Source organism: Mobula birostris, chromosome 10 (assembly GCF_030028105.1).
Source record: "Mobula birostris isolate sMobBir1 chromosome 10, sMobBir1.hap1, whole genome shotgun sequence".
In the NCBI taxonomy this organism is placed as follows: Eukaryota; Metazoa; Chordata; class Chondrichthyes; order Myliobatiformes; family Myliobatidae; genus Mobula; species Mobula birostris.
The window spans coordinates 17,449,670-17,471,345 of record NC_092379.1 but is presented as its reverse complement, the minus strand read 5'-3'; the positions used below and the strand labels follow the sequence as shown (position 1 = coordinate 17,471,345).

At 49.3% G+C, this 21,676-nt stretch overlaps 1 protein-coding gene across 1 annotated transcript; it reads left to right on the top strand.

The window, feature by feature from the left end:
* Positions 1-1,046: 1,046 nt before the first annotated feature.
* LOC140203536 (uncharacterized) lies at positions 1,047-21,482 on the top strand. Its single transcript, XM_072269595.1, has 5 exons — positions 1,047-2,721; positions 2,788-2,948; positions 7,264-7,727; positions 11,589-11,813; positions 12,492-21,482. Exons 1-5 carry the CDS (start codon positions 1,782-1,784, stop codon positions 13,504-13,506), a joined length of 2,805 nt encoding a protein of 934 aa, XP_072125696.1. The 5' UTR covers positions 1,047-1,781; the 3' UTR covers positions 13,507-21,482.
* The last annotated feature ends 194 nt before the right edge of the window (positions 21,483-21,676 follow it).

Here is a 21,676-nt window from a genome sequence, read left to right as displayed (position 1 = left end):
ACAGTGAAGCTGTCTTGATTGAGCTGGGAGAAATCGAGGATACAGTGAAGGAGGTGTGGAGGGTCTCCGCCAGTTTGGGCTGCGTTTTTTGGCGGCTGCTAATCAGCGTGGCCCCGGCAAATCGCCGAAAAGCCGTTTCGCTCGGAAAGGGGGGGAGAGAATAATCGTTGTTCCACCACATCGGATCAACACCCCTTCCTCCGCCTCGTCAAGTTTCACGTTCGGCCCGATATTTCCGAGAACGAGGGAGGATTTCCTGGCGCCGTTCCGGAAAGGACGGTCGAGTGACGGACGTTTCCCTTCTGCTCCAGCTACCCAAGATTTCTCTTGCAGCCAGTTACGTAACCAGCACAGGCTGGTCTAGGAATACCGGCGGTATGTTCCAGCTCTGTGCAATGATTTGATCAATATGAACAGAATGCAACGCAAGTTTTCTTTAATGCATTTTGGTACATGTGACAATAATCAATTCTAATATCAATTCGATAACTCAGTTCGTTCATGGACATCCGGCTCTGCCAACCCATCAATCAACCGGTCTTGGTTAACGCCCTCTCATTCATTCGACACACTGATTGGATGAACACCAGCGGGTTTCGCCCACCGAGATCTCTGATTGGCGAAAGGACCTGTAAATCAGGAACCAAGCGGGGTAATTACAATGACGTGATGTGGGCGGGGGGAGGGTTAGGATCACGTGGGTGGTCTCGGTTCTGGCAGCGGCAGCGTCTGCTTCCCGGTTGCGCGGCCCATCTAGTCGGTGCTTGCCCCCTCCCGGATTCCCCTGATCTTGACCGTTCCCATTGGTGACTCCCACCCCGCTGCCAGGGGTGTGTCCACCGCCCAGGTTAATTTACACTGGAGCGAGGCCCGGTCTTCGGAGCATGCGTAGTGTGGTCGACTGATTCTTGTGTCCCGCGGTGCGGAGGCGCGGGCTGATGGGATAGAGTGGTCTCGGGCGCGCGGGTCATTGTGGGAGAAGCGTCCGCCATGCTCCAATTCCAGACGCTTGGAAATGCTTGTTATTCATCATGTTATCCGCTGATTACGCTACGTACATTTTGTTCTGAATAGTTTAATTTCAGATCGAATGGTTTTAGCGCCTGCAGCAACGCTCTCCCCTTCACCGATTTTGATGCGTTTGAGCAGAGAACAGATATAAATTCTTTGGGCTACAATTGTTAACAGAACAACGTCCAGAATATGGGATTCAGGTGATATCGGATGCGAACTTCGGCAGAGCAGTACAGGTTTTGATTTATTGCTGTCGCTTCTATCGAAATACTTGACAACCATGTGAACCATCAGACAGATCATGCCAACATAAAATAGGAAAACTCAGTGACACCGCCTCAGATTGAGGGACGTCCATTTAAAGCAGTGGGATATATTTAAGGCAGAGGTTGTTGATCAATCAGAGCATCGGAGAATACGAGGAAAAGGCAGAAGAATGGGGTTTGATAGGGATGAGCAATCAGCCATGATGGAAAGGCGGAGCAGACATTTTTGGGGCTAAATTCTGCTCCTATGTCTTACGGTCTTGAAACAGAATTATGTGTTACAGTTACAGAAAAAGATTGTAACATTAAACTACATTGAGAAGTGTTCTGTTTGTCTTTTTAGGTATCAGACTGCTGTGAAGGGCTTGCTTTGTCTGTCCTTAGCATCATCCAGCGTAGATGAAGCGTTAGGACAGAGGAAGTTGAGGCCAAACGCTGAAACCAAGATCTCGCAGACGGACTCTGACCCACCGGGACCCGGCAGACAGCAGCAAACAACCGATGGAAGGAAAGGCCAGTGACCTCCTCACGGACGTACCTGCCTCCGAGGGGGGAGAGGGTGTGCAGAGGAGCGCGTCCCCAGGGGAAGGCCCGTCGCCCTGCCCGCTCTGCGGGAAGGTGTTTCCCGACCAGTCCACGCTGCGGCGCCACCGGATGGCCCACACGGAGATCCGGCCCTTCAGGTGCAACGACTGCGGTAAGGCCTTCCAGAACAGCCTGGACCACATGTGGCACCGGCGGATGCACACGGGCGAGAAGAGCGTCGCCTGCCCCGAGTGCGAAAAGGCCTTCAGTAACTTCTCGTACCTGCAGGCGCACCTGCGCAGCCACACCGGCGAGCGGCCCTTCTCCTGCCCCGACTGCGGAAAGGCCTACGGCCACGCCTCGCACCTGGTGGTGCACCGCCGCACCCACACCGGCGAGCGTCCCTTCTCCTGCCCCGACTGCGGCAAGGTCTTCACCCACTCCTCCCACTTAAAGGGCCACCAGCGCACCCATACAGGCGAGCGGCCCTTCTCCTGCCCCGACTGCGGCAAGGCCTTCGCCCAGTCTTCCCAACTTGTGGAGCACCGGAGGGTTCACACTGGAGAGAAGCCCTTCTCCTGCCCCTTCTGCGGGAAGAGCTTGGCTCGGTTGTCCGAGCTCCAGGCCCATCAGCGCACCCACACGGGGGAGAAGCCCCACGCCTGCCCGGACTGCGGGATGAGCTTTAGTACCACTTGCAGCTTGCGGCAGCACCAACACGTCCACACCGAGCAGCGGCCCTACCCCTGCCCCGAGTGCGGCAAGGCCTTCAAGGCACCCCGGAATCTGAAGCAGCACCTGGTGATCCACGCCGGGGAGAAGAACTTCTTCTGCTCCGTCTGCGGGAAGGCCTTCATTCGCTCCTACAACCTGCGGAGGCACCAGCGGGTCCACACCAAGGAACGGAGTTTCACCTGAGGCGAAAAACTTCACCCGGTCCTTGTACCCGCTGGCACACCTGTTCGCCCACACTGGCGAGCAGCCCTTCTCCTAAATCTCAAATGCAACAAGGCCCTCATCAACTCCTCCCAGCCCCTGGACTCCCGGGCGAGCCACACCGGGGAGGAGCCCTTCACCTTCCACGTCTGCGAGAAGGGCTTCACCGGCTCGTCACAGCTCCAGAACCATTGGCAGATAGAGTCGGTCAGCTGTCCTGATTGTGTGTGGTGGTGGGGGGGGGGGGGTCTTTTACTTGGTCTAGGGCAGACGTGGTTTCAATTCAGGGTTTGGGGGAGGAGGTGCGCTTTCACCCCACCCTCAGGTGCTGTCTGTGTGGTGTCTCTGTTCTGATTTTGTCATCCATTAGGGATAGACTCGGGTGGGGAGGGTTGTTGACGGGGATGTAATGCTGCTGTAATTGAGTTACCCACGGCAGATGTGTGAACGTGGACGTGTGCCTCTGGCAGTGAACTCTGTGGGGAGAGTGAGATGGGTCAGTGTAAATGTGGTCGGCAGAGCCTTGCGGAGAAAGTAAAGCAGTTACTGTGTAAGCGAAAAAACAACTCGCCGCACACATCTCCTTTAAACTTATCCCCTGTCACCTTAACTTTGGTGTGAGACCTTTCTCCCTGGTAAAAAGATTCTGACTGTCTGCCGCATCTATGTTTCGCGTAATCCTGTAAACTTTTCCCGTCAGCCTCTGGCACTCCGGACAATGTAACCCAAGTTTTTCCAGGCTGCCCCTCCACTCCACACAGGATTCTCGTGCGGATCCTCCACACCCCTCCTGTGAAGGGATGAGCTCTGTAGTCGGGGTTTCTGGAATTTGGACGCGGTGACGGTACACGCTTGGCTGAGATGTTCCAGGCTGGGTCACCGTGGGACTCGGAGGGCGGGAGAGGAGTCGTGGTTGTGGGGGTCGCCGTTGGATTAATTCAGGGATTGCACCTGCAGAGTCGTTTTGTTAATGTAGATATGGGAAGTGGTGAAATTCTGAGCAATATTTTAATGCTGTTGCGAAAAAATAAAGCAGTCTTTAAAATGCCTTGTCTTTTGATTTGGAACATTAGGACAGGGAACAGTTCAGGCCCTGCGGCCCACAATGTTGTACTAGCGTTTTAATCTAACGCTTCCTTCCCACATAACCCTTCGTTCCTCTGTTGACCAAGTTGCTGTCTGAGTCAGCTAAATTTCTTTACTGTACCGGCCTTTGCCACGCCACGTAGCAGCGTGTTCCTCACATTGTCCAAATCAGGGAGTCTGCAGAACAACTTCAAAGATTGATAGCGTGGGGTGAAGATGTGGTCTGGGACCTGGGGAGTAGCAGAACCGTTGGTTCGCAATAGCCGAGGTCAGTATCTGCCGCGGCGTTTTGTGTGTGGAGGTGTGTGAGGCTTTGGGACGTATTTCAATGTTGTAAAAATAAATAAACCAGATCTAACCCCAAGATCTCTAAGACCAATCTGACCCCACTTAACCCTCTATTGTCCTTTTTTTCCTGAGCCTCTAAAATGTCCCAATGTATCTGCCTCCACCTCCGCCCTGGCAGTGCGTTCCACACACCCAGCACTCTCCGTGTGAGATGCCTACATCTGACACCTCCACTAAACTCTCTGCCAATCACCTTAAAATTATTCCTCCTATGTAAGGGGTATAACTAAGCCATTTCTGCCTCGGTAAAAGTCTCCAGCGTTCCACTCTATGCCTCGTACCATCGTACATACCCCTATAAAGTTGCCTCTCAGCTCCCTTTGTTTCAAAGAGGAAAAACCCTGTCTCACTAAATCTATTCTCGGAAGGCATGCTTTCCAATCCAAGCAGCACCCTGGTAAATCTCCTCTGCGCCATCTCTAACGGTTTCATATCCTTCCTCTAATGAGGCGACTGGAACTGAACAAGTTCAAAGTCTGTGTAAGAGGTTTCTTCTCTTATGTTGCTGCTAAGGCTAATAAAAATGGCTTCTTTGTTATGTTAACCGCTGAGAAAGTGTTTCTCTCTCGCAGCTTGTTTGGGTTATAATTACCGATAAGAGGATTGTATTCATTTGCTAACCAATATAGACGTTATTCTTTCTTGTGTGTCTGTAAGCTATTGTTTCGCGGGCTTTGGGGCGGAAGGCGCGATGGGGACAGAGAGAGGAGACGCGATGCTGTAAACTGGGCGGCGGGACGGACCCCGAGTGGGAGTCCGAGGCCCAGGGTCTTCGGCGAGGAGAGGAGACGAAGATAGACTCGTGTGGAGCGTCTGGCTGACCATCGTGGTTGGTCCCAGACGGCAGGTTGAGGAGGTCAGAGGGGATTGGAGGGTGGAAAGAAGACTCCGTTAATTGTGCTTCAACTGTTGTGCACGAAGTGGTTGAACTTTGATAAGTTTGGCGCCTTTTACTTTCCTTTTATATTTTATCTCTATTAATTACACAGTTCCAGTAATATCTATAAAGTGTAATCATTTAATCGCATATGGTGTATTGTTTGTTATTTGGCGGGATGTGGTACATCACACAGCATCCACACAAACTTGATGACCCAGTTTAGCGGGGCCGAAGGCTGCTCCCTCTGGACGGAAGCGAGCTGAGCGAGCCTGAGGCTTACCAGGGGGCTACATCTGTATACACCCCCGAGATTCATCTTCTTGCAGGCATACTCAATAAATCCAATAACCATAATAGAATCAATGAAAGACCACATCAGCAGAACAGACAACAACCAATATGCAAAAAATACAAATAAATAAATATATATAATTAATAAAAATTAACAAATAAGCAGCAATTATCAATAACATCAGATCAAAAGTCCTCGGAAGTGAGACCGAATGTTCTAGCAGCAATTCGGTGATGGGGCAAGTGAAGTTATCCGTTTTGGGGCAAAAGTCTGATGGTTGAGGGGGGGTAACTGTTCCTGAACCTGGTGGTGCGATGTCCCTGGGCGCCGGTACCTTCTTGCTGATGGCCGCAGCCAGAAGAGATGGTGGGGGGCCTTGGTGATGGACGCTGCTTTCCCGCGTGGTTCTCCGTACATATGGGCTCGATGATAGGGAGAGCTTTATCCGTGATGGACTAGGACACAAGTCCGGTCTCAGAGTAGTTTTATAGAGCTGCAATATTACTTCATGCCTGTTGAATTCAACCCCATCTTCTCCATGTTGATGGAGAACATCCTGAGAGGCAGGATTTATGAACGTTTGGAGAGGCATAATATGATTAGGAATAGGCAGCGTGGCTTTGTCAGAGGCAGGTCGTGTCTTACGAGCCTGATTGAACTTTTTGAGGATGTGACTAAACACATTGATGAAGGTAGAGCAGTAGATGTCGTGTATATGGATTTCAGCAAGGCATTTGAGAAGGTACCCCATGCAAGGCTTATTAAGGAGGCATGGGATCCAAGGGGACATTGCTTTGTGGATCCAGAATTGGCTTGCCCACAGAAGGCAAAGAGTGGTTCTAGATGGGTCATATTCTGCATGGAGGATGGTGACCAGTGGTGTGCCTCAGGGATCTGTTCTGGGACCCCACCTGCCAATCAAGGTTTGACCCCTCCTCACTCATCAATACACACCTAACCATTGGCCCCTTTAATTAGCTTTGTACTTGGCCTCGAGCAATTGTCCTTTCTAATCAGCTTAATTCAGATGGCACCGAGCCATTGCCCCCCCCCCATGAATTACCTGGGTGGGACCCTCCAGCCCTCCTGCACTAAAAGGGTGCGCTGGGCTCTCTCTCTCTCTTTGCCATCTCCGAGGGACCACCCTGCTTCACTCCAGGCTGAGAACCGTGGAACGGTGCTGGAGAAACTGTTGGGGAGCTGCGCATTGAATAGGGCTGGGAGCATTGATTATTGTCCCTAATAGCATAGAGCCGAGCCTGCACAGAGTTAAGGGGTGACGGGTATCATATTGACTTTTCCCTTGGTTGTATGTGTGTGTGTGTGTCTGTGTGTATGGTGCACGTGTACTGTGTTCCCACGACTGCTGTAAATTGTGCGCATGTGCGTGTTGCTTCTGTTGCCATTTTCACACGTTTGCCTTCTGTAAATAAAATCCTTTACTACCAAGACTGTGTGTCCAGAGTCCTCGCCTTTGAGACCTACCGAACCTGTTTCCTCACTTACCACAATTGGCGCTGCGAGCAGGGCTCAGGGTTCTTGGCTGGGCACAGGCGTGGGAAAATGTTCTGGAACTGGTAAAAAAAACCAGTGCAGGCACCGAGGATAGGATTCCTGGGTGGACCGACAAGAGAGAGGGATTTGAGCGCTTGGCCAGCCTGCCAGCCTGCGGACCACGGTAAACCGGTGGGCTAGTCCGAGCAGTTGGACCCACGTGGCGAGAAACTGGGGCACCACGTGGTCTCCCTCCTTAGGAAGTCGGGTTCCCTCAAAGCCAAAGGGAGTGAAGGGGGAGCCTTTTGGCTTTTTGGGTCCCTCCTGAAACGCCAGGTTAGGGTTTCTGGCCAGATCCAGCAGCTATGCAACAAGAGGGACAGGGAGTTAGAAGAGCTCGGCAGCGCTGCTCCACGCTGCAGGGGGCAGTACAAGCTGCCCAGACTCGAGACAACGATCTCGGGGTCAGGGAGACTGAAGTCGCCTGCGGGCTAATACAGTTGCAGCAGGCGCGGGCAGCTCGCCGGTCTGGCTGGCAGCCGGACCCGCTAAAAATTCGAGCCCCGGTCCAGCGCGGTGACAAGCTGGACGCGTGGCTGGGAGATGGCGATTTATGGCTAAGCAGTGACGGGGAGCGGGTGCCCGAGGAGCCTAGGTCCCACAACCGCCCTTTCCCCTGTGCGCCCGAACCCCTGCACGCTCGACCCGTCACCACGCGGTCCCAGGTCCACTGCAGAGAGGAGGGGGATGAGGATGACCAAGCCGCAGGGAGGCATGCCCGTGGTCCCTCCGAGACCCGGGATTTCTCCCCAAAGGAGCGGATCCAGCTGGCGGATCGGTACCGCCAACGGCTGGGCGAGCACCTGGCCACGTGGCTGCTCCGACTGTGGGATGAGGGGCCTCCAACTTGACCCTCTCTCATCAGGAGGCGAGCACCCTGGGGAGCCTCTCTGACCAGCAAAGCATCAACAATGTGGAAGCATTACAAATGATCTCACAAGAATCACTAGATGATGGAATGGTTCCGGAAGACTAGAAGATTGCAAATGTCACTCCACTCTTCAAGAAGGGAGAGAGGCCAAAGAAAGGAAACTACAGGCCAGTTAGTCTGACCTCAGAGGGTGGGAAGGTGTTGGAGTTGATTATTAAGGATGAGGTTTCAGGGTACTTGGAGGCACGTGATAAAATAGGCCGAAGTCAGCATGGTTTTACAAGGGAAAATCTTGTCTGACAACTCTGTTGCAATTCTTTGAGGAAATAACAAGCAGGATAGACAAAGGAAAATGGGTTGATGTTGTGTACTTGGATTTTCAGAAGGCCTTTGACAAGGTGCCACACATGAGGCTGCTTAACGAGTTTGGAGCCCATGGTATTACAGGAAAGATTCTAGCACGGATAAAGCAGTGGCTGATTGGCCGGAGGCAAAGAGTGGGAATAAAGGGAGCCTTTCCTGATTGGCTGCCGGTGACTAGTGGTATTCCACAGGGTCTGTGTTGGAACCGATTCTTTTTACATTATATGTCAATGATGTGGATAACAGAACTGATGGCTTTGTTGCCAAGTTTGTGGACAATACAAAGGTAGGTAGAGGGGCGGATAGTTTTGAGAAAGTAGAGAGGCTACAGAAGGACTTAGACTAGGAGATGGGCAAAAAGTCAACAGATGGAATACAGTGTCAGGAAGTTTATAGACATGCACTTTGGTAAAAGAAATGAAAAGCTTGATTGTTTTCTTTTTTTTTAAATACTCTATTTTCAAAATTTTCAAAATGAAATCACAAGAACATACCAGCTCAGACATGTGTAAAAATGAAATGAGCAATAAAAAAGGAACATAACATTAGAGGGATGCCAATTGTACAAAGTGCTCAAAAATACTAAACATTAAATCTCAAATGAGGGCCATGAGAAATCAGCTGGGGGGAAATTGCTCATCTGTCCCTGGCCTCGTCGAGGTAGGCAAGAAATGCATCCCAGATAGCCGAAAATTTTTTTAATTGAATTGGTTCTCAAAAACCTATGTTTCTCCATCTGTATGACTAAGATCATATCAGCCATCCATCTCTGAAAGGAAGGGGGAGAAGGTGATTTCCATTCCCTCAAGATAAGTCTTTTGGCAGCAATCATCCCCAGCATCAGAGACTGTTGTATGGTGGCAGGGAAACAAACAATAGATTGCGAGCAGCCAGATATAGTGAGACCAGCTTCCAAGGGGAAGGATCTTTTATAGGCCTTTGAGTACCAGTGGAATATCTTGGACCAAAATCCAGTCAGTAATGGGCAAAACCAAAAGGTGTGTGACAACGTGGCCTCCGTCCCTTGACATCTATCACACATTGGTGAGACAGAAGGGTAGATCCTGTGCAATCTAAGTTTGGAGTAATGGAGATGGTGGACAACTTTAAACTGGATCAGTTGGTGCCTGCTGTTAACAGAGCAAGCCTGTATCATTGACAAACTCTTGTCCCAGGCAGCTTCAGATAATTCAATGCCCAACTCCTCTCTCCAGGCATCTCTAATCTTCACAGTAGATGCTACAGTGCAATTATCAAACAAACATGCAAACTTAGAAACGAGATGCCTAGAGTCAGGAGGGTTCTTTAAAATATCAAAAAATATATGTTTCCCTGGAAGGATTTCAAAATGACAAATCTTAGATTGAATGTAGTGTCTAATTTGTAAGTAATGAAAAAAGTGTGAATGAGGCAGCTCAAGTTTCTCTTTCAGCAGACTAAGTGTTGCAAACCGTCCCTCTATGTACGGGTCTTCAATAGAAACTAGACCCTTCTCCCTCCAAGCATGGTAGGTTTTATCTGACCATGAAGGTAGAAAGGAGTGATTGAAACAGATTGGTGTTTGTGCAGAGGTGTCTGGTGAATTCAGAACGCTCCTAATCTGGTTTAGAATTCTGATGGAATTTTTCAAAATGAAACTCAAACTTTTTGAAATCCCAGGCTTCTCTAACTTGGAGAACAGCGTGGCTGGCAAGGAGGAATTGACAACAGAGTTGGACTCCATACATAGCCACAAGGGAGCCCCAGGGGCTAGGTTATCTGGAACCCCGTTGCCAAAACATTAAAGCCCTAGCATTGACAGCCCATTTCTCTCCATTTTCTAAATGGAGAGAAAATACAAAACACGGAGGCACAAAGGGACGTGGGAGTCCTTGTGCAGGATTCTCTAAAGGTTAATTTGCAGGTTGAGTCTGAGGTAAGGAAGGCAAATGCAATGTTAGCATTCATGTCAAGAGGACTGGAACATAAAAGCAAGGATGTAATGTTGAGACTTTATAAAGCACTGTTGAGGCCTCATTTGGAGTATTGTGAGCAGTTTTGGGCCCCCTATCTTAGAATGGATGTGCTGAAACTGGAGAAGGTTCAAAGGAGATTCATAAAAATAATTCCAGGATTGAATGGCTTGGCATATGAAAAGTGCTTGATGGCTCTGGGCCTGTATTCACTAGAATTCAGAAGACCTCATTGAAACCTATCGAATGGTGAAAGGCCTTGATAGAGTGGATGTGGCCAGGATGTTTCCTAAGGTGGGGGGGGGGGTCTAAAACCAGGGGACACAGCCTCAGAATAGAGGGGCGTCCTTTAGAACAGAGATGAGGAATAATTTCTTTAGCCAGATGGTGGTGAATCTGTGGAATTTGTTGCCACAGGCAGCTGTGGGGGCCAAATGTTAATGTATATTTAAGGTAGAGGTTGATAGATTCTTAATTGATCAGGGCATGAAGTGATATGGGGGGGTAAAGTCAGAAGATAGGGGCTGAGAGGAATAATGGATCAGCCATGATGAAATGGCAGAGCAGACTCGATGGGCCAAATGGCCTACTCCTGCTCCATACTGAATCTTATGGTCTTATTATGGTCAGTTGGTTCAGGAACCAAATGGCTGAAGAGAAGAGGCTGCTCCTGAAATTGGTGATGTGGTATTACAGACTTCTGCACCTCCTTCCCGATCGGAGCCGTGGAAAGATGGCACGGCCTGACTGATGAGAAACAGGGACGCAGATCTTGCACCTTATTATCTGCCTGCAGCGCACGGTCTCTGTAAATTCTGCATTCCATTATTACTCCTCTGCTGCAGAGAGCTGTAAATTCAGTCAGTTCCATTGTGCCCAAGACATCTCCAAGCAGCGGCGCCTTAGGAAGGCGGCGTCCATTATTAAGGACCCACACCACCCTGGACATGGCCTCTTCTCATTGTAACCATCAGGGAGGAGGTACAGAAGCCTGAAGGCACAACCTTAGTGATTCAAGCACAGCTTCTTCCCCTCGGCCATCCGATTCCGAAATGGACATTGAAACCATGAACACTGCCTCACTAATTTGTAAAAACTTGTTTTTACCCTACTTATTTAATCAGTTTTTTAATATTATCATGTTTTGTATTGTACTGATGCCGCTAAATTAACAAATTTCACGGCATATGCCGGTGATGTTAAACCCGATTCTGATACACTGTGTAATTATTTGATTGAATAAACAGTACGCCAGGCGATATTTTGCTATTGTATCGCGGTAGGTGATAATAATAAACCAATTCCGATACTAATTCGGTAACTCACTCCCGATGGGCACCGGGCACCGGGCACCGGGCACCGGGCACCGGGTCCGCTTGTTCCACCGACCCGTCAATCAACCGATCCGGGTTACGCCCACTCCGCTGTCCCTTTGTTTGGATGACAACCGCAGGGTTCAGTCCATCGGTTCCTCGGATTGGCTAAAGCTCCTGTAAATCAGAGGCCAAGCCAATCAATCGCTAGAACGTTATGTGGGCGGGCGTTGGGAATCACGTGGAGCCTCGGTTCCGGCAACGTGCAGCGGCGGAATCTGCTTTCCGGTTTGCGCGGCCCGTCTGCTCGGTGTTTCCTCCCGGATTCCCCCCGATCTTGACCGGTCCCTATCGGCGATTCCGACCCCGCTGCCGGGTGGGAAACTGCAGCCGGGGGTTGTCCGCCGCCCAGGGTAATTTACAGCGGAGCGAGGCCCGAACTTTGAGCATGCGTAGTGTAGCCGATTGATTCTCCGTCCCGTGGTGCGAAGGTCGCTGGCTAATGAGATAGAGCGGTTTCTGGCGCGCGGTACGTCATGGGATAGGTCTCCGCCATCAGCTTTCTGCAAAATCTGGAAACCTAACTTCAGCATCTCGCTGGTTATTCATCATGCAATTTGTCCTGAATAGTTTGATTTCAGATCATTAGCTTTTTAGCACGGGACGGAGAATCCATCGACTACACTAGGCATGCTCAAAGTTCAGGCCTTTAGTAACATTTTTTTAAACATTGCAGTGTATTCTGCCTTTGAGCAGAGGGCAGATATATAAATGTGTTGGGCTGGAAGAAAGTTAGTGAAAAAGCTCCCTGGATTTGGGAGTCAGAGCCATTTAAATAGTAATGCTGGATGTGTTTTTGGCACCGCAATGCAGGTTTTGATTTATTACTGTCACTTGAATTTAGGAAAAAGATTTTGTATGGGCAGCATTTAGACAGAAAAAGTGGTAAAACAGAATGATGTGTTACAATTACAGAGACAGGTTATAAAATGACATACTTAGAAGTCTTCTTTTTGCCTTTTCAGAGACTGCTGAGAAAGCTTAGCTTTGTTTGTCCTACACCACACCAGCGTTGGAGCCAAAAGCTGAAGACAAGCGGTCACACCAAGATCCTGCAGAGTAACTCAGGAGTGCCAGGATCTGGCAAACAGCAGACAACGACCGATGGAAGGAGAGCCCTGTGACGTCCTCACAGCCATACCTGTCTCCGAGGGTGGCGAGGGTGTGCTGGGGGAAGCACCGTCCGGGCAGAACCTGTTGCCGTGCATACTGTGCGGGAATGTGTTTCCTGACCAGTCCGTGCCGCACCACAACAGACTAGCCCACAATGAGATCCGGCCCTTCAGGTGTGATGACTGCAGCAAGGCCTTGAAGAGCGGCCAGGACCTCTCACGGCTCCAGCGGATCCACACTAGAGAGAAGAGCATCACCTGCCCCGAGTGTGGCAAGGCCTTCAGCAGCTTTTCTCACCTGCAGGCGCACCTGCGCAGCCACACCGGTGAGCGGCCCTTCTCCTGCCCCGACTGCGGCAAGGCCTATGGCCACTCCTCACACCTGGTAGTGCACCGGCGCACCCACACCGGCGAGCGCCCCTTCTCCTGCCTCGAGTGCGGCAAGAGCTTCATTCGCTCCTCACACCTCCTTCAGCACCGGAGGACCCACACCGGCGAGCGGCCTTTCTGCTGCCTCGACTGCGGCAAGGCCTTCGTCCAGTCCTCCCACCTCGTGCAGCACCGGAGAGTTCACACTGGGGAGAAGCCCTTCACCTGTCCCTTCTGTGGGAAGAGCTTCGCCGGGTTGTCAAAGCTCCAAATCCACCAGCGATCGCACACGGGGGAGAAGCCCCACACCTGCCCGGACTGCGGGATGAGCTTTAGTACCACTTGCACCTTGTGGCGGCACCAACACGTCCACACCGAAGAGCGGCCCTACCCCTGCCCCGAGTGTGGCAAGGTCTTCAAACGACCCCGGTACCTGAAGCAGCACCTGGTGATCCACACTGGGGAGAGGAACTACTACTGCACGGTCTGCGGGAAGGCCTTCGTCCGCTACTCCTACCTGTGGAGGCACCGGCAGGTTCACACCAAGGAGACGAGTTTCACCTGACGCACAGACCTTCACCCGGTCCTTGTACCCGCTGGCACACCGGCGAGCAGCCCTTCTCCTGCCCCACGTGCAGCAAGGCCCTCATCAACTCCTCCCAGCTAATGGACTCTCGGCCGATCCACACCGGGGAGGAGCCCTCCTCCTGTCTCAAATGCAACAAGGCCCTCATCAACTCCTCCCAGGCGAGAAGTCCTTCACCTTCCATGTCTGCGGGAAGGGTTTCACTGGCTCGTCACAGCTCCAGAACCATTGATAGACACAGTCAGTCAGCTGTCCTGATTGTGGTGGGGGGGTGCTTTTACTTGGTCCGCTCAACTCCTGGCCCACCAGCGCACTCGCCCCGCCATGTAGAGCAGCCGTGGCCTCAATTCAGGGTTTGGGGAGGAGGTTCGTTTTCACCCCACCCTCAGGTGCTGTCTGTATGTGTGTGTGTCTCTGTTCTGGTTTCGTCCTTTGTTAGGGATAGACTGGGGGGGGGGGTGTTGTTGACGGGGATGTAATGCTGCTGTAATTGAGTTACCCACGGCAGATGTGTGAACGTGGACGTGTGCCTCTGGCAGTGAACTGTGTGGGGAGAGTGAGATGGGTCAGTGTAAATGTGGTCGGTTCAGGCCCTTCGGCCCGCGGTGCTATGCTGACACCTCATCCCCCCCGCCTACACAATGTCCAGATCACACCATTCCCTGCATATCGGAGTGCCAATTTAATGGTCTTTTAAACTCCTCTGTCATACCTGCTTCACCACCACACTGGCAGCATATCCACGGTACCCATGACTGACTATGGAAGTAAAAAGCAACTTGCCTCCCACATCTCCCTAAACCTCAACTCCAAACCCTCTAGTCTGAGACATTTCTCCCTGGTAAAAAGATTCTGACTGTCTGCTCCATCTGTCTTTCTCGAAATCCTGTAAACTTCTATCAGGTCTCTCTTCAGCCTCTGGCACTCCGGACAATGTAACCCAAGTTTTTCCAGGCTGCCCCTCCACTCCACACAGCATCCTGGTGCAGGGCCCCCACCACCCCTCCTGTGAAGGGATGAGCTCTGTAGTTGGGGTTTCTGTGATTTGGACACGGTGACGATACACCCTTGGCTGAGATGTTCTAGGCTGGGTCACTGTGGGACTCCGAGGGCAGGAGAGGAGTTGTGGTTGTGGGGTACACTGTTGGATTAGACCAGGGCTGTATTTGTAGTGTCGTTTTGTTAATGTAGATATGGGAAGTGGTGAAGTTGGTATTGGAATGGCTGCTGAAAAATTAAATCGGTGTTCTTTAGAATAGGCGACCTATTTATGTGAGACATTAGAACAGGGAACAGTACAGGCCCTTCGGCCCTGAATGTTGTACTGACATTTTAATCTAACGTTTCCCTCTCACATAACCCGCTGTTCTTCTTTGACCCAAGTTGCTGTCTGAGTGTCTAAAACGTCCTCACTGTACCGGCCTCTATCACGCCACGTGGCAGAGCATCCCTCACATTCCGTCCAAGGCACAGAGTCTGCAGAAGGACTTAGACAGATTAATAGCACGGGCCAAGAGTGTCGGGAGGTATACGGTCAGGCACTTTGGTAGCAGGAATAAAGGTGCAGATAATTTCCTGAACGTTGGGGTGGGGACAAATCCGGTTATCAGGGGTACAATCTGACGAGTCGTCGTGCAGGTTTCCCTAACGGCCGACTTGCAGGATGATTCCCTGCTGAGCCTTTATAAGGCAGTGGACAGCCCACAAGCATAATATCACAGTGGTGCTGGAAAGTTTGTGAACCCTGTAGAATTTTCTCTATTTCTGCAAAAGTATGATCTAAAACGTAAACACGCAAGTCCTAAAACTGGATAAAGGGAACCCAATTAAATAAACAACACAATATTGTTGGAAAAAGAATGTGAACATCTTGGGTAATGCCTTCTGTTGTTCAGTCATTAAGTCAAGTCCGACTCACGGACTATAAGGTTTTCACGGCAAGATACGGAAGTGGATTGCCAGGCCTCTCTTCCGCGCAGATGTTGCTGCTGCCCAGGTTGGGACCTGGCTGGGTTTGAACTCACGACCATCTGCCTTGAAGTCCAGTGCTGATGCCACTGCACCACCAGCCAGCCCTTCCACAGAAGCTATTTGGAGTCAGGTGCTCCAGTCAATGAGATGAGATTGGAGGTGGGGATTGTAGAAAAAGACTCACAAAGTCAGGTTACTGACAGAACCTGCTCATCTCAAGAAAGATCTGTTTATATGCACCATGCCTCGATCAAATCGACTTTCAGAGGACCTTGGAAGAAGAACTGTAGAGATGCATGAAGCTGGAAAAGGTTACAAAAGCATTTCTGAAGACCTGAGAGTACATCAGTCCACAGCAAGAGAAATGGTCTGCAAATGGAGGCAATTCAGTACTGTTGCTACTCTCCCTCGGAGTGGGCATCCTGCAAAGATCACACCAGGAGCACAACGTGCGATGCTGAAGGAGCTGAAAAAGAACCCAAAGGTAACAGCAAAAGACCTGCAGAGATCTCTAGAACTTGCTAAAGTCTCTGTTCATGTGTTCACTCTAAGAAAACCACTGAACAAGAATGGTGTTCATGGAAGGACATCACGGAGGAAACCACTGCTCTCCTAAAAAAACCATTGCTGCAAGTCCCGAGTTTGCAGAAGACCACCTGGATGTTCTACAGCACTTCCGGGACAATGTTCTGTTTACAGGTGAGGCAAAAGCTGAACTTCGTGGCAGAAACGCACACCGCTCTGTTTGGAGGGAAAAGGGCACTCCACACCAACACTGAAACCTCATTCCAGCTGTGAAGCATGGTGGAAGGAGCATCACGGTTTGGGGCTGCTTTGCTGCCTCTGCCCGATCAGCTTGCAATTGTTGAGGGAACAATAAATTCAAAATTGTATCAAGACATTTTACAGGAGGATGTCAGGGTAGCAGTCTGTCACCTGAAGCTTAACAGAAGTTGGATGATGCAACAAGACAATGATCTGAAAGACAAGAGTAAATCAACAACAGAATGGTTTAAAAAGAAGAAAAATTGTGTTTTGGAATGGCCAAGTCAAAGTCCTGACCTTAATCCTATAGAAATCTTGTGGAAGAACCTGAAGCAAGCGGTTATTTCAAGGAAGCCACCAACATCCCAGAGTTGAAGCAGTTTTATAAGGAGGAATGGCCTAAAATTCCTCCAACCCGTTCTGCAGGACTGATCGACAGTTACCGGAAACGTTTGGTTGAAGTTATTGCTGTACAAGGGGGGGGTCACACCAGCTACTGAAAGCAAAGGTTCACATACTTTTTCCAACAAATGGATAATTTTTCTCAATAAATAAATGAACAAATATGATGTTTTTTGTGTTATTTATTTAACTGGGTTCTCTTCATCTAGGTTTAGGACTTGAGTGAAGATCTGATCACATTTTAGATCAGAAATAGAGAAAATTCTACGGGGTTCACAAACTTTCTAGCACCACTGTATGCCATGAAATTTGTGGCAGCAGTACAATGCAATGATAAATATATTTAAAAACTGAATTACAGTAGGTGTATATATAGTCATACTTTAATGATCCCGGGGGAAATTGGTTTTCGCTACAGTTGCACCATAAATAATAAATAGTAATAGAACCATAAATAGTTAAATAGTAATATGTAAATTATGCCAGTAAATTATGAAATAAGTCCAGGACCAGCCTATTGGCTCAGGGTGTCTGACCCTCCAAGGGAGGAGTTGTAAAGTTTGATGGCCACAGGCAGGAATGACTTCCTATGACGCTCTGTGCTGCATCTCGGTGGAATGAGTCTCTGGCTGAATGTGCTCCTGTGCCCAACCAGTCCATTATGTAGTGGATGGGAGACATTGACCAAGATGGCATGCAACTTGGACAGCATCCTCTTTTCAGACACCACCGTCAGAGAGTCCAGTTCCATCCCCACAACATCACTGGCCTTACGTTGGTGTCTGCTACCCTCAGCCTGCTGCCCCAGCGCACAACAGCAAACGTGATAGCACTATATTAAATACTTAAATAAGTAGTGTAAAAACAGAAATTAAAAAAAAGTAGTGAGGTAGTGTTCACGGGTTCAATGTCCATTCAGAAATCAGATGGCAGAGGGGAAGAAGTTGTTTCTTAATCATTGAGTGTGAGCCTTCAGGCTCCTGTACCTCCTTCCTGATGGTAGCAATGAGAAGAGGGCATGTCCTGGGTGAAGGACGTCAGTTTTCTGAGGGACTGCAACTTGAAGTTTTCTTGGATACTCGGGAGGCTAGTACTCATGATGGAGCCGACTAATTTTATAACTCTGTACAGCTTTCTAACCCCCCTCATACCAAACGGTGATGCAGCCAGTCAGAATGGCCTCCGCGATACATTTTTGAGTGTTTTAGGTGACAAAACTCCTCATGAAATATAGCCGCTGTTGTGCTTGCTTTCCAGGTGCATCGACGTGCTGGGACCAGGTTAGATGCTCAGAGATGTTGATACCCGGGGAATTATTGCATGATGAGCTATCTTGGGCCCTTTGCTAGTAAAGGGTGGTGTTGGCGTTGGAAAGGGTCCAGAGGAGGTTCATGGGAATGATCCCTGGAACGTGAAGCCTAACGTTTGAGGAGCTTTTGATGACTCTGTGCCTGGACACGCTGGCGAATAGAAGAATGAGGGGAGATCTTATTGAAACCCATTGAATATTGAAAGCTCTGGGTAGAGTGGGGGTGGAGAAGATGTTCCATTAAGCAGGTACACCTCAGGATATGAGGATGTCCCTTTAGAACGGAGATGAAGAGGTATTTCTTTAGTCAGAATGCGGTGAATCTCTGGAATTCATGGCCACAGATGGCTGTGGAGGCCTATTCATTCGGTATGTTTAAAGTGGAGGTTGATAGATTCTTGATTAGTAAGGTGGTCAAAGGTTTTTGGTGAGAGCGTGGGAGAATGCGGTTGAGAGGGATCCCATGATCGAATGTTGGAGCAGACTTGATGGGCTGAATGGCCTCATTCTGATCCTACGTCTTGAGATGCCGTAAAACGTAATGTTGTACCGATGCCCAATACTTTCTGCCTACGTGTGTCCATATCTCTCCCTGCACGTCCCCACTGGGGGAGAAAGATACAACTTTCTCATCCATCAATGTCTCTCTTAATCCGCTGCTTCAGAGAAGATAACCCAAGTTTGATCAGCCTCCCTTCCAGTTCTTCGCATCAAATCCGGGCGACAACTGGTGAGTCTGTTCTGCAACCTCTGCAAAGCCTGCACACCCTTCCTATAATGGTGTGAAAAGACCCAGAGTTTCGGAATTTCACCTCCGTGCTGATACACGACTGGCTGATATTTTCCACACTGAGGTACTCTGCGGCCACAAGATATAGGAGCAGAATTAGGCCATTTGGCCCATTGAGTCTGCTCCATTTCATCATGGCCAATCCAATTCCCCTCTCAGCCCCAATCTCCTGTCTTCTCCCCATATCCCTTCATGCTCTGACTAATCAAAAATCTGTCAATCTCTGCCTTACTTATTACCCAATGACTGGGCCTCCACAGCTGCCTGTGGCAAAAACTTCCACAAATTCATCACTCTCTGGGTAAAGAAATTCCTCCTCATCTCCATTCTAAAAGGACATCCCTCTATTCTAAGGCTGTGTCCTCTGGTCTTAGACTCCCCCCAACACAGGAACCTTCCACTCTCTCGAACCTTTTCAGCATCAATAGATTTCAATGAGGTCACCCCGCATTCTTCTGAATTCCAGTGAATACAGGCCCAGAGCCTCAAACACTCCTCATATGATATAACCATATAACATTTACAGCACGGAAACAGGCCATCTCGGCCCTTCTGGTCCGTGCCGAACTCTTACTCCCACCTAGTCCCTCCGACCTGCACTCGGCCCATAACCCTCCATTCCTTTCCTGTCCATATAGCTGTCCAATTTAACTTTAAATGACAACATCGAACCTGCTTCAACCACTTCTGCTGGAAGCTCGTTCCACACAGCTACCACTCTCTGAGTAAAGAAGATCCCCCTCATGTTACCCCTAAACTTTTGTCCTCTAATTCTCAACCCATGCCCTCTTGTTTGAATCTCCCCCAGTCTCAATGGAAAAAGCCTATCCACGTCAACTCTATCTATCCCCCTCATAATTTTAAATACCTCTATCAAGTCCCCCCTCAACCTTCTACGTTCCAAAGAATAAAGACCTAACTTGTTCAACCTTTCTCTGTAACTTAGGAGATGAAACCCAGGCAACATTTTAGTAAACCTCCTCTGTACTCTCTCAATTTTATTGACATCTTTCCTATAATTCGGTGACCAGAACTGTACACAATACTCCAAATTTGGCCTTACCAATGCCTTATACAAATTCAACCTTACATGATAAGCCTTTCAATCCTGGCATCATATTCATGAACCTCTGAACCCCTTCCAAAGTCCGTACATGCTATCTTAGATAAGGGGCTCAAAATTGCCCACAACACTTAAAGTGAGACCTCACCAGTGCTTTATAAAATCTTAATATTACATCTTGTTTTTATATTCTAGTCCTCTCGAACTGAATCCTAACATCACATCTGCCTTTCTCACCACTGACTTAACCTTTAGGGAATCCTGCACAAGGTCTCCCAAATCCATTTGCATCTCAGAATTCTGTATTTTCTCTCCATTTAGAAAATAGTCAACCCTTTCATTTCTTCTCCCAAAGTGCATGACCATACACTTCCCAACACTTTATTCCATCTGCCACTACTTTGCTCATTCTCCTAATCTGTCTAAATCCTTCTGTAGCCTCTGTACTTTCTCAAAACTACCTGCCCCTCCACCCATCTTCATATCATCTGCTAGCTTCGCCACAAGGCCGTCAATTCCGGTCTCGGTGGGTTTGGGGGGGAGGTGTTGGGTGTGGGAATAGTGGAGCACTGGACCTGTGGTGTCCTTTGGTGAATTTGAGTTATGGGAGGTCTGTGACGTTCTGAGCTGTTGTGGTAAAAATAAATAAATCAAATCTAAACCCAAGGCCGGTTTGACCCCACCCTCTCATTGAACTCTCTATTGTCCTTTCACTCCTGTTACTGTCTGAGTCTCTAAAATGCCCCCCAGTGTGCCTGCCTCCACCACCGCCCTGGCAGTGCGTCCCACACGCCCACCGCTCTCCGCCAGTTCACATCTGACATCTCCCCTCTACTCTCCGCCAGTCACCTTAAAATTATGGCTCCCACAGCTGAAGCCATTTCTGCCCTGGGAAAAAGCCTGGAGCTGCCCACTCTGTCGATGATTACTATCAGCTGATGCCCCTCTGTAAAATTACCTCTCCTCCTCCTCTTCTCCAAAGAGAAAAAACCCTAGTTCACTAAACCTTTCCTCAGGAAACATTCTCTCCAATCCAGGGAGCATCCTGGTAAATCTCCTCTGTACTATCTCTAACGGTTTCACATTCTTCCTCTAACGAGGCGAACGGAACTGAACATAATACTCCAAGTTCAAAGTGAATTTGTTATCAAAGTACGAGTCACCACAAACAACCCCGAGATTCATTTTCTTGCGGGCATTCACAGTAAAGACAAGAAACTCAATAGAACCAATGAAAGACGGCATCCAACGGGACAGACAAAAATCAAAGTGCCAAAAAAACAGAAAGAAAGAGAAAAAAAGCAATATTATTAATAAATAAATATTGAGAACATTAGGTGAAGAGTGCTTGAACTGGAGCCCATAGGTTGTGGGAACAGTTCAGTGACGGGGCCAGTGAAGTTATCCCTCTGGTTCATGAGCCTGATGGGTGAGGGGTGGTAACTCTTCCTGAACCTGGTGGTGTGGATCCTGAGGCTCCTGGACCTTCCTGCTGATGGCCGCAATGGGAAGACAGCAACGCCTGGGTGGCTGGGGTGATTAATGGTGGATGTTGTTTTCCTGCGACAGTGCTCTGTATAGACGTCCTCAGAGGTTGAGAGAGCTTTACCGCCGATGTACTGGGACACAAGTACAGTCTAAGTAAAGTTTTCATCGAGTTGTAACATTACTTCACGCCTCCTGAACTTAATTCCCCTTCTCATGAAGGACAACACGCCATACACTTCACACTTTTCCGGACTGAACTCCAGCTGCCACTTTGCAGCCCAGCTCTGAACCCATAAGTGTCCGGAAGAAATCTACACTGTTCTACACTATCCACACCACCGCCAACCTTTGTGTCCTCTGC

Coding starts and splice junctions, on each gene's coding strand:
- LOC140203536 (XM_072269595.1), top strand. CDS start 1,782: ATGGAAGGAAAGGCCAGTGACCTCCTCACGGACGTACCTGCCTCCGAG. Junction 2,949..7,263: donor ACCATTGGCAGATAGAGTCG/GTCAGCTGTCCT, acceptor TCCACGCTGCAG/GGGGCAGTACAAGCTGCCCA. Junction 11,814..12,491: donor GGGGTTGTCCGCCGCCCAGG/GTAATTTACAGC, acceptor CAAAAGCTGAAG/ACAAGCGGTCACACCAAGAT.